This window comes from Xiphophorus couchianus, chromosome 3 (assembly GCF_001444195.1).
Source record: "Xiphophorus couchianus chromosome 3, X_couchianus-1.0, whole genome shotgun sequence".
In the NCBI taxonomy this organism is placed as follows: Eukaryota; Metazoa; Chordata; class Actinopteri; order Cyprinodontiformes; family Poeciliidae; genus Xiphophorus; species Xiphophorus couchianus.
The window spans coordinates 19,223,971-19,235,972 of record NC_040230.1 but is presented as its reverse complement, the minus strand read 5'-3'; the positions used below and the strand labels follow the sequence as shown (position 1 = coordinate 19,235,972).

Sequence of the window (12,002 nt, the reverse complement as noted above, 5' to 3'; positions counted from 1 at the left end):
TGACAAATTTTTAAAGTATGCTTCCAGTTGTAACCATTTTTGGCATCTGAAGCAGTCATTTAATTATGTATATGTTTATTAAAATCTGACACTTTAGGACATTTGGGTCTCCAAAAGCACCAAACTGCAAGATAAAATAGGATAAACATGCAAACAAAAAATAACTTCTCACATTTGTGAAACATAGGACCAAACAAAGTTATAATCAAAGGCAGATTTTATTTAATCCAATGTAAGGACATGATGGGAGAAACTTCCATGCTAAAACCAAAGGTAGAGGTAGAAGGGTCAGTTTTGTAACCAATAAATGCACAAAAAAGGAAATAATTATTCTTTTACAAACAATAAAGGTGTTTGTTGTACAGCAGTAAAACGTTTCCAGACTGATAAATGTCCCAGTGAAGCTACTCCATTTTAAAAAACAGGGACAATGAGAATCTGAAATTGACTAAAGCTACAGTCATGGAATGAAATGTTTGATCACAAAAATACATTTAAACACTTATAGGTGGGAATTGGTTTTATAAATATAGGTACATTTCTGTTAAATTCATACAGGATCAATTTAACTAAAGTTTAACACCAGTTTGTCTTATTGTTGGAAAAAAGAAGACAAATTACAAATTGAAATCTGGTTTATTACAAAACTCACTTTCAAACAGTGTCATACTTTCCTAATTGTGAGTGAATATGCATGATCCATTTTACTGAAAACCTTTCACATAAAAGGAGCTTCTAAATTACATATAGTTAGTTTTGTTATTGACAGTTTGCTTCAGCCAGATTCCCACAATGGTTACTGTGTTGATTGGCAAGACATTTGGACCCGGCCCATGGCTCTGTGTGCATACGAGAACTTTCTAGCAGAGATTACACCGGTAGGTCAGCAGCTTTTATTTGTACAGTGCTTTGCAAAATTATTCATACCCCTTTAATTTTTTATATGTCTTGTCACGATACAACCACAAACAATGTATAGCATTAGGATTTTATGCTATGAGAAAAACGTATAACCACAAAATATAAGGAAAATGGTGCAAATAAACTGGTGCGCCATTTTGTATTTGAAATGTAATCAATTACAAATTTATTGATGGAACTTGACTTAATGCTGTGTCTTGATTATTGATTCTATGTTGCATTGTGTTTCTGTGTTTGTAATGATGTAAAGCACTTTGAAATGCCTTGCTGCTGAAATGTGCTATACAAATAAAATTTGATTTGATTTGGTGTGCCTTGTTGAGAGAGGCTTATTCTGTTGCCTTCAAAAGTAATTTGGTACAGTCGACTTCATTATACACCTTGCAGTTTTTTTAATTCTATCACATAAAATCCCACAAAGATGCATTCAAGTTTCTGGTTGTAAAGTGTCAAAAATGCAAAAAAAAAACAAAAAACAAAAAACGTTGAGTTATAAATACTTTTGCAAGTCAATGTATGCTTTAAAATAAATTTGACCTCATAACCCATCTTTTCAGCACATTTAGCATTGCGCTGTCTTCAACAAAATGAGGTCACACTGTTTAGTCTACTTTAAAAGCACAAACTAGGGCCTAGAATACCAAGACAGCAGACATGCAGACTGTACTCATAAAAGGCACACCGTATACTGTACATGGAGAAACACAGTACAAATGGTTCAAGACGTGGACTGAACTAGAAAACTTCCTAATAAGATCTAAATCTAAACGTCATTGGCAATAAATGAAATGTAGCCTGCAGAACCTCATTAATCTGAACCACTGACATGATCTTAAAAGACGGTGAAACCAATTTAACACACGTGTACATCCTCCACTCAAACACACTGCACAGTCTTACAAACTTTAAAATCAAATGTGCAAATTGGGTCTAGTTTCACATATGTCTCTTTTTGTATTATTTCGATTCAGAACAGCAAAGTGTCAAATGAATGAGGTTTTACAGACAGTTATAAAAACATAACTAAGTTTTGTTACTAGTGTAGAAATGTCATATCTCCCCCTGTGCATGTTGCAGGTAATGCATCTGTAGATCCAGCTCGCGGGGAAGTGAGAGCCCGCAGATCATGCACTGGAGAAGCCGCTCCGGGGGAAAAGGCAGACGGGATCCGAGTTTGTGAGGTTCGGTCTGTGGTGGGAGCTGAGGTAGGGACAGGGTCTGCGGCATATGTGGCCTCTCAGTCATGACCGACTGTGGCGTGAAAAAGATATTCGGGTGTGGAGGTCTGGGCATCGCACGGACCGCGACAGAGTGGAGGGGGTGTGGGCCGGGCAAAGCCAGAGGAGGTAGAGGGGCGAGCGGAGGGGAGAAAAAAGGAGAAGCTTGGTTTATGATTATCTGAGCGGCCGTCGCCATTGGTTGCTGCTGCTGCAGCTCCTGACCGCCCCCTGGTTTGAGCTGGCCGGGAAGCAGAGCCTGAGGTCCGACAGAGTTGTTCTGGAAGGCCCACACTGGAGTCCCAATCCCCTGACTGAAACGGTGAGGCTCGTACTGGATGGAGATGGGGACCTTCTGCGTGGGGGTCTGCACACTGCTCCAGCTGGGTGACACCTGTTTCTGAAATTCATGGTTATTTACTAATTTTTCCACAGAGTTCACAGTCTTCGGAACCCCTGGAGGCGTTTGAATGTCCCACAAGTTGTTGGCAACCCCGTGAGAAGTGGGAGCTGAAATTGGCATGGAGCTGGTTTGGTCTATCTGAGCTGAGGCGGGGGCACCTGAAAGGCCAGATGCCCACGGTTTATGCGGCTCGCAGCCATTCCACGTCTTTTCTGGCTGAGTAACAGTCGAAGACATAACTGGAGGACTGCTGATGTCCCACAGCCTTTCCTCCTTCTTGGGAGGCGTGGACGGCTCGGGACCACCCGGCCATCTTGGCAGATGCAGGTCTTGGCTGAGCTTGTTTGGGGAACTCTGAGAATTTGTCAGTGGAGTGGGCCGGACACTCCACAGTGCTGCTCCGTCCATGTAGGAGGTGGGAACGGAGAAATCGTGCTGCAAAGAGCTCGTGGAGGCCATGGCTGTGGATGTTGATGTGCTATTCCATGACGACAGTTTATGCTGCCTCTGTTGCGTCATCTCACTAACTGCCGATGGGCTGGTTTTTTTTGGTACATGAGAGCCCAGGACAGAAGAAGTACTGTCCTTCATGTGGGAGTCCAAGTTTGGAGCCGATCCAAGACCCATTAAGGGCATATCTGCCCATCCTGGACTCCTCTGATGATGTGGCTGAGTTGGAGTGTCATATTGTGGAGGTTGAGGATGGTGCTGTGAGGGTGCAGGCACTTCTCTACTGTCCAAGCTCCAATGGAGCGACTGGGAGTGCGGTTCAGATGGCCACGCCTCGGTCAGATGCCTCGTTTGTGAATCCACGCGTGGACGCAAGGGCTGCTGACGCACTTGCCTGTGCAAGTCAGCGTCCCTGTGAGGTGAAACTGGGTAAAGGTTTTGTTGAGGAGCAACTATCTCTGAGACCCCGGATGGTCTCGGCCACCCCCACGTTGACCTCCCTCCTCTTTTGCCCCTGCCTCTCATCCTGGCACCGGAGGGGTAGGAGTTGTAGTGACTTAGACCCTGTTTCTTGCGAGCATGAATCTTCTGATGAACCAGCAGGCTGCTGAACCAGGAAAAAGATTTGTGACACTCCTCACAGCGGTGAGGCCTCTCCCCTGTGTGCGTATTCATGTGGTCGCGGAGCAAGTATGCCAAGCCAAAGCTCTTGTCACACAGCTCGCACTTGTGCGGCTTATCGCCGTTATGCGACAACATGTGTTGCTGGAGCTGGGCCTCGCTGCTGTACCCTTTACGGCAACTGGTGCAGCGGAACGGCTTCTGCTGGTGCAGCTTCTGGTGAGTCCTCATGTTCTGAAGGAAGGCAAAGTCCTTCCCACAATCTGGACATTTGTACGGCTTCTTGCCCGTGTGGATGATGAGATGTTGCTGCAGGTAGCTGCTGAATCTAAAACCCTTGCCACAAACTTTGCACTGGTATGGCTTGTCCTTGGAATGTATTCGCATGTGCAGCTCTAACACTGAGCGGTGCCGGAATGATTTTCCGCACTCTGAACACTTGTAGGATTTAATATTTAATACCTTCTCTTGCGTGTTATCGCTGCTTATTTGAGTAAGCTGCTTTTTTGGTGCAGTTAAGGTTTCTAAATACTGTGCAGTTGGCTTATGGACACTTAACAGATGTCCTTTTAAACCAGGCTCATCCCGAAAAACACTGGGGCAGTGTGGGCAGGTGTGTCCCTTCTCCCAGTGCTTGTTGGGCACCACTTGATATTGAAGTAGCCTCTCTTGCTTTTCATACTCGTCCTCATGGAACTGCATGTGCGCTCTTAGGTTAGCTGCAACATAGAAGGTCTGAGGACAGAGAGGGCAGCTGAAGGTGCATTTTGTATCCTCATTCGTATGGGTGTTCTCCTTCTCGGGACCTTTAGCTGCCTCATGTCCAGAAGTGAAAGGCTGCTTTGCAGGCGGCTCACCAGATGAGTTTGTTACTCGCTGCCTGTGCTGGCGGCAGTGAGCCTTCATGTTCTGGGCGAAAGCAAATTTTTTGCCACATTCTGGGCAGCGGAAAGGCTTCTGACCAGTGTGTAGGTACTGGTGTTGATGGAGGAGGCTGCTGTACTTGAAAGTCTTGCCGCAGATGTTGCAGAGGTGAGAGCGGCTGTTGTCGACATGCTTGCGCCGGTGGTCTTCCATGACGGAGTAGTGTTTGAAAGCCATGCCGCACTCTGGACACTCATATGGTTTAAGAGCAGCGTGGGATTTCTGGTGGAAGCGCAGAGACATGATGTTTGGGAAAGTCTGGCTGCACTCTTGGCATTTAAAGGTGCACTCGCGGGAATGCATCATCATGTGCTTGGTAACAGATACTTTGAACTGGAAATCTTGGCGGCATAGAGTGCAATGATAAGGCTTTTCTGCTGCATTGTTGCAGTCGTGGTCCCTCAGTTTACTCACTTGAGAAAAGATCCTCTTGCATTCTGCACACTGATACCTAAATGGAGCCCGTGTTTCGTCCTCCAACTTTGTAGTCTCGAGGTTCTCCTCTTTTTCTTTGTGTTGGTTCCTGTGTTTGATGAGGCTGCTGCGGTGCTGGAAGGTAAGGCCACATTCTTTGCAGGTTGGGGGCAGGAGCTCGTCCTCGTGCGCATGAAAGTGCCGGTGAAGGTTGAACATCTCGCGCTGGCTAAACTTCTGGCCACACTCTTTACACTCCCAGCGACACTTTCTTTGTTTAGCTGCAGAATCTGCCTCTTCGTCGTCATCTGCCCTGTCCTCCGTGGCGTCGACTTCACCCCGCAGGTCCTCAACTGGCGACTTCTCTGGTGAACTCTTCCCATCCTTAGTCTTTTCTGACTCTGCTTCAGCAGGAGTGTCCTGCCTCGCATTGTTAACAGTCTCAGCAACTTTGAGGTCTGAAAGACAAAAGCACACCACAGCATACAGCTGAATCAAACTTCACAGGATTAGAAATTGTTGCACTATCAGCAGACTTGCAGATCTAAAGCTATCTATAGAGCTACCAGTTGGCAAAATAGGAAATGAGTTGCATAACACCAGGAAAACTTTGGGAGTAATTATTTTAATTATAACTAGCCAACATCTTCCCTACTACCATCTTTTGTTCCATTGTCACAATCTCTCCAACACTCTTAAGGCTTCTGATTTTGGTCATTCAAATCTATACCAGTTGTTGGCTTAAACGACTGCTGAACGTTCATCAATTTGGACATTTGTATTATTGAAAAGTACAGTTTAATTCACAGTCCTTGAAATGTTAGCTGCACTAAAGCTTTTAACGGAAACAGCTATTTATTTCCCCCCCCCCTCACCACTTCAAGTGCAAGGAAAAGCCCCTGGAACAAATATAATGGGGATACCGCAGTCGTCCGTTTTGTGCCTGCTGAACTTTTCAAACAAGCGAGAGAAGACTGGACTGGAGAACTAAATTAAGCCTTATTTCAAATCACAAATGCAGCCCCAAAGATGAAAAAACAAACAAAACAAAAAAAAACAGTTTCTATTACACAAGTTATTCAAAATGTAAGAGACTAACATTTTCATGTCACTTGCAAGTATGTGGCTTGTTTTAATTAAGTTCAGCCAATTTAAATTTGATTCATTCATATACTAATATCAGCTAAATTATTAAGGATAATTAAAATAGGATGATGTAAAATTGATTTGGTTGCCTGCACATAAACACCCAGTCGCGGAGTTTAATATCAAGGGATTAAAATATATTTATGAACAGTTTGCATTATTTATAGGTTTCTTCTGTTTAAATGTATTCAAATATTCAAAAGCTCTCCAAGAAGAGCTGCAAAACTTCAGGAACAATTGCAACTGTAAACCCTTGCTGCACACTGTAATGGAAACGTCAATTATTATGCCTTGTCTTTTTTCTTCATCTCAACCACTTTGCATCTCAGACACTATAACAATAAAGTTTAGGATTTGAGGCCAGTAAAGTCAATCCATCGTTGCTATGTAGTCATAATCCATCACAGGACATACAACCATGCAAGGACAATTTAGAGTGAATATTTTAGAAAGTCTGTCAATTCAAATATACGTTTGTATACCGAATATTGAATTCAAGCAGTTGCTCCTGATAATACACACATTAATATTGTGACGATTGTGATTTGATATTTTGTGCAGATGTAATCTACACAAATGAATATGACTAAACCAGGAAAGCAACGGTGGTGCAGGAGGCAGAGCGCACAACCTCTGGCACACATCTTTCTCCTCATCATCATCGCTTTTGCCCAACAGTCACAGTATCCCCGCTCTGCTGATATTTTAGCTTTGACTCAAAAGCACCGCACAATACATATTGTTTTTGTTTAGGCTGCTGAATGCATTATTATGCAAAACATATCTATCCGCTACAATTTCCACTGAATAAATGCTAAGGCCTTGGTTCTGGGCCCACAATCTGGGCCTTGGTTTAATTAAACCTGGGCCAGGCTTTATGCACCCAACCGTGTTTGTTTTGCTTCTGGTCATTTCAAATCATATTAAATTTTGGTTGTAGTCAGTAGTTCAATATTAACATTTAAAAGAGACAAAGCTATTAATAATGCATACAATATATAAAACCAATATTTATGTTTCATAGAAATGAGAGTCTCTAGTGCTACAAATGAAACATTTAATAAAGATAGATTATTTTTCCTATTAAGTTGCACTCGAATGAAATTAGCTTTAATATTGTTAATTCCACTTCAGTGTATTAGACAGACACAATATGTCGCCAATATATTATTATTGCAATATCAGCGTGCGCAATAATATCATGACAAAATGGTTGGAGTGCATTATTTGCTGACCAGCACATTACACAAGTTGCAGATCTGTATTGTTAACGGACACATATCACAACTGTTATTGTCAGTAATTACCGATATTATCACCACTGCATGATTTTCTAATATGCAGCCCTAAAGTCAATCCATATTATTAAATTATTATTATTAAAAATCATTATTTAAAATCATTATTTATTTTCAGCATTATTAAAATCCTGAATATTAATTTTGTTAAAATTACTTTTCTGCTTTTATCAGAAAATTTAAAATATCCATAAACTAACAAATCTTACTAGTTGTCAAAAGCAGTTCAGAATTACAGTTTCAATAAAGTTTATCTTGCACCTTTCCAGGTAGTCTTAAACTGCTCTAAGAAAAAATACGAGATTTCTGAATTCTTAAGAAACTTAGTAGAAAACAAATAGTTTACTATAGGTCATAAGAAGAACTGCAAATGTCTGGTGCTAATCAGTGTCTATTATAAATTTACAAAAATAACCTTAAAGCAAATGTCAAGACAGCCTAAATATCTACCATAATTCTGTGCCACACAATTGGTAAGGTACACATGACTGCCTAATATCGTTATCAAGAATTGAGCTGACCAAAACCGCCAAATTTATCAAGTATCAGGTACTTCTTTGGTCTTAAGGAGGAAGATTATAACGTAATGATATTTTTGTTCCTCTATCACTTCTGAGCTAAGGTGAGAGGAGGAAGGTCAGGGACCAGCCAGTCAGTTGTAAAGTTTTGGCCAATAGATGAGTTAAAACTGAGTTTTAAATTAGCCAATCACCTCTTCTTCTAAGATTCCTGAAAATTCTCACAGATGTGCATCAGATTTTAAAAAGCAGTTTTATACTTACAACTTTGAGCTACTAGACAACTGAAGGTTTCACATCAAAACTGATGGGAAATTGAACCTTTTCATAACTTCATCCATTCTCAGGACTTTTCCATAGTTTAAGTTTCGGTTCTTAACATGTTCTGTAAAATAACCCATTTGGTTTTCAACCACGTCATAAACGCCTCATCCCATCTCTTCCTGGTTTCTGTGACTGATCACAGCGAATCGGGACAATTTAACCACACAAATATAATCTTTGTGCCACTATTCCTGCCAACAGACACCCTAATATCCCCACAATACTACAACAAAGCCTCTTTAAACCACATGTAGTGTTTGTGAACGCATCACAATCCTTTTCTGCTGATCTTTCATCTAAACCAGCAGCTGGAAAATGGGAGGTAAACTCAGAGCTCCAGAATGTGACCAGCTTGGACGCAAAAGCAACTGGATTTTCAGTACTGCATCTAAAAAAAACAACAACAAAAAAAAACATACAAAGTGGCTCTAGTGTAAACAGTCATATAAAAAGAAAAAAAAGTGTCTCAGACACTAGATGTCTACTTGTGGTCAAAAATCAGAAATGTTCAGGGGTGGGGCATTAACAGCCTGAGTCCAAAAAAAACGTATGAATTCAGGGGGAAATAATCAGCTGTGAGCAGGGCATTGACCTACTTTAAATCTGTCATGGGTGATTTCAAAATAAACTGCAGGAATATGGGAGTCAGTCAATGTTATTCCTATGCTTGTTTGTCATTTTACTATTTCTACTATTCTGGTTTCAGTTTGTCTTTGTTTTAAATCTGTCTGATTGAGAATTATTTAAAAAATGGAGCTCTTCGCATTTTGATTGGCTGGTGCTCTCCATGAACCGGCCTTTTTACATCCAAACAAAATAAGTTCTTTCCTCTGTTCATGCTGCAAGCAGGTGCTGCGTTAGAACAGGTTTTTCAGGGCTAGGCCTGGACTTTGCGACGCGGTGGACGCAGAAAAAGGTATCCACCAGGCCAGCACCAGTTAAGCACTGAAACTGGTTTGGTGGGGAAAAATGTGACCCCAGAGCATGAAGCAACCACCACAATGCTTCAGTGTGTTGTTCTTATCATACACTGGAGTCTTTTTGTGTCACACCCTTCGCTCTATGAGGATGCAGGAGATTTTAAGTGCTCTGGATATATAAATATATTTTTTTTTATCAAAGCAATAACTTTGTTTTTCTTTTGTAATTAAGTGGAATAATAACAGAAAATATTTGTTATGGTCTCATTTTCTTCACACTCAATGGATGGAGGTTTTTAGTTATTATGAATTACTTAAATATACATTTACAAAAGTAGCAAAAGTTGGCGGTAATGAGGTCTGAATAAGTTAGTACACCTACAAAATTGGAATATTACATAAAAGTGGCATATTTCTTGGCAGAAAGTGAAACAATCCTTTTATTGAGATTCATTACACATAGATTAAGATATTTCAAGCTTTTAAGTTTTTGCAATTTTGATGATTATGGCTTAATGGTAAAGAACATAAAAGTATGTACATTTCTATGCACTCAATACTTTCTTGAGTCTCCTCTTGCATGAATTACTGCATCAATGTGCCATGGCAGCCTGTGGCTCTGCTGAGGTGTAAAAGAAGCCCTGATTGCTTCGGCCTTCAGATCGTCTGCCTTGTTGGATCTGGTGTCTTTCATGTACCTCTTGAAAACAGTCCATAGATTGTCTATGGGGTTAAAGGTCAGGGGAGCTTGCTGGCCAATCAAGAACAGGAACACTTTTGGTACCTTTGGCAGTGCGGGCAGCTCCAAGTGGTGCTGGAAAATAAAATCAGCATCTCCATATAGCCTGTCAGCAGAGGGAATCATGAAATGCTCTAGAATTTCCTGGTAGACGGCAGCAATGACTGTGGACTTCAGGAAACATAGTGGGCCAACATTAGCATGACATGGCACCCTAAACCATCACTGTGGAAACTTCACACTGAACGTCTAGCAATAAGGATTCTGTGCCTCTCCACTCTTCCTACAGACCCTGGAATGTTAATTTCCAAATGAAATGCAGAATTCATTTAATTTCATCTGAAAACAGAACTCTGGACCACTGCGCAACAGTCCAGTTCCTTTTCCCCTTAGCACAGGTAAGATGCGTCTGATGTTCAGAAAAGGCTTGAAATGGGAAATGTGACATTTCTAATATTCGTCTTTATGTGTGTCGGCACTTCTGTAATGAATTTAATTTGACGGTCCTTTCTGTTGCACATTGTTGCACGCTTCTTCCTTCCACTTAATTTTCTGATAATATGCTTGGATACAGAACTTTTAAACAACCAGCTTCTTCAGCAATGACCCTACCCTCCTTGTGAAGGGTGTCAATGACTGTCTTCTGGACATCTGTCGAATCAGCACTCATCCCCTGATTGTGTAGCCTACTGACCCAGACTGAGAGCCGGTTCAAAGACTCAGGAAACATTTGAAGGTGCTTTGAGTTAGTTAGCTGATTAGGGTGTGGCACCATGAATTGCAATTAATGATCTTTTTCAAGGTACTTTGGTTTTCTGAGGCACTGAATTTTGGATGTTAGTTATCTGCAAGCCAAAATCAACAGAATTAATAGAAACCGAGCCTTGGAATATATCGCTGTGTGTGATGATTCTATATAATATAGGAGTTTCACTTTCTCTGATGACTGGTAAATATTTCACTTGTAAGCAATATTATTCTTTTTTATTAGTATTCTGGTAGAACTATTTAATTATTTAAAATTAACCTGAAAACTAGCAGTGGAGCGTTTACCTTCAGATTATATCGCCCATCTCTTATTCTGTGCAGAGCTGCACTACAAATAGGAATTGGTTAAATCTGCAATAATATATATTTTTTTCTGTTTGTGCACATGATAAACAAAATAAAGACCAACCTCCGAAAAGTCGGAAAGTAAACATTGCCACGCTGGTCAACTGCATGCATAAAAATAGAAAGTCATGTTAAAAGCTGCTAGTCTACAACGTGGGTTTGATTTTGCTATGAAAAATAACGTTAGCAGAGATTAGAGTCTGCACGGGAGCAGGAGGGGATAGTTTACCTCAGGTTAGCCCCAGGCTAAAGCTAACTCTAACGCACATCAACATTGTTGGCATACCACTTTTATCCTTTTCCTTCGTCTGGGTTTTCGCCCCTTCCTCGTCGTCTTCAGTCTCTGACCAGTCGAAAGCCTGCTGCTGGCTGTCGAGGGACTCGGCCATTTTTTCGGTCGCTGCACGGTCCTCCGGTAAGACGCATGTCGTTTTGTCTGCTGCTCCAGCAACGGACTCGACAGCAACCTCCCCAGAATGGCTGGCAACAGAGGCGCCGCCGTTGCTGCCAACATCCTCGGCTCCTAGCTCGCCGTTGGGGCAGACCCTGCTTTTGTCGCCCGCCGCCCCATCCGTCTGGTTCGGGCTGCATCCGGACTTCGCCGCCGCGGCCTGTTCCCCAGATGTGTCCACCTCCTCTGCGGGGGTTTTCTGTCGATTCGGAGACTTCGGGTCTGCGGCGGCCATGTTTCACCCATGCACCCCCTTGTCCGAAGCACACAAGGATCATGAAGCCAGGATTGCATTTCCGGTCGGCACCTTCAAAATAAAACCCCTGTTGCTGACAAACAGACGCGCTTCATTATCTAGGAAAAACATTAGAAGCTTTAAATTACACATTTCCAGTTTACTGCTGTTGTGACTTTGTTGTTGCACACACTACACGTAAAACTTTATTATAAGTCACCATAACTTTTCAACTCGACATGGGGTCAAGCAGCAGGGTCTGTCAAACAACATTAACTTTATGTGCTTCTAATGATTACCAGTTTTTT

The 12,002-nt window shown here is 41.8% G+C and overlaps 1 protein-coding gene across 2 annotated transcripts; it reads right to left on the bottom strand.

Moving 5' to 3' along the window:
• Nucleotides 1-199: 199 nt before the first annotated feature.
• On the bottom strand, nt 200-11,746 carry LOC114141714 (zinc finger protein 62 homolog). 2 transcript variants are annotated; one of them, XM_028012440.1, is made up of 2 exons: nt 11,295-11,746; nt 200-5,408 (listed from the first exon to the last, which is right to left on the bottom strand). In XM_028012440.1, the coding sequence occupies exons 1-2, from the start codon at nt 11,692-11,694 to the stop codon at nt 1,972-1,974; spliced, it is 3,837 nt and encodes a 1,278-aa protein (XP_027868241.1). In that variant the 5' UTR covers nt 11,695-11,746; the 3' UTR covers nt 200-1,971. The 2 variants fall into 2 exon arrangements, with proteins under 2 accessions (XP_027868241.1, XP_027868242.1); XM_028012441.1 differs by lacking the exon at nt 11,295-11,746 and adding an exon at nt 11,073-11,284.
• Nucleotides 11,747-12,002: the final 256 nt, after the last annotated feature.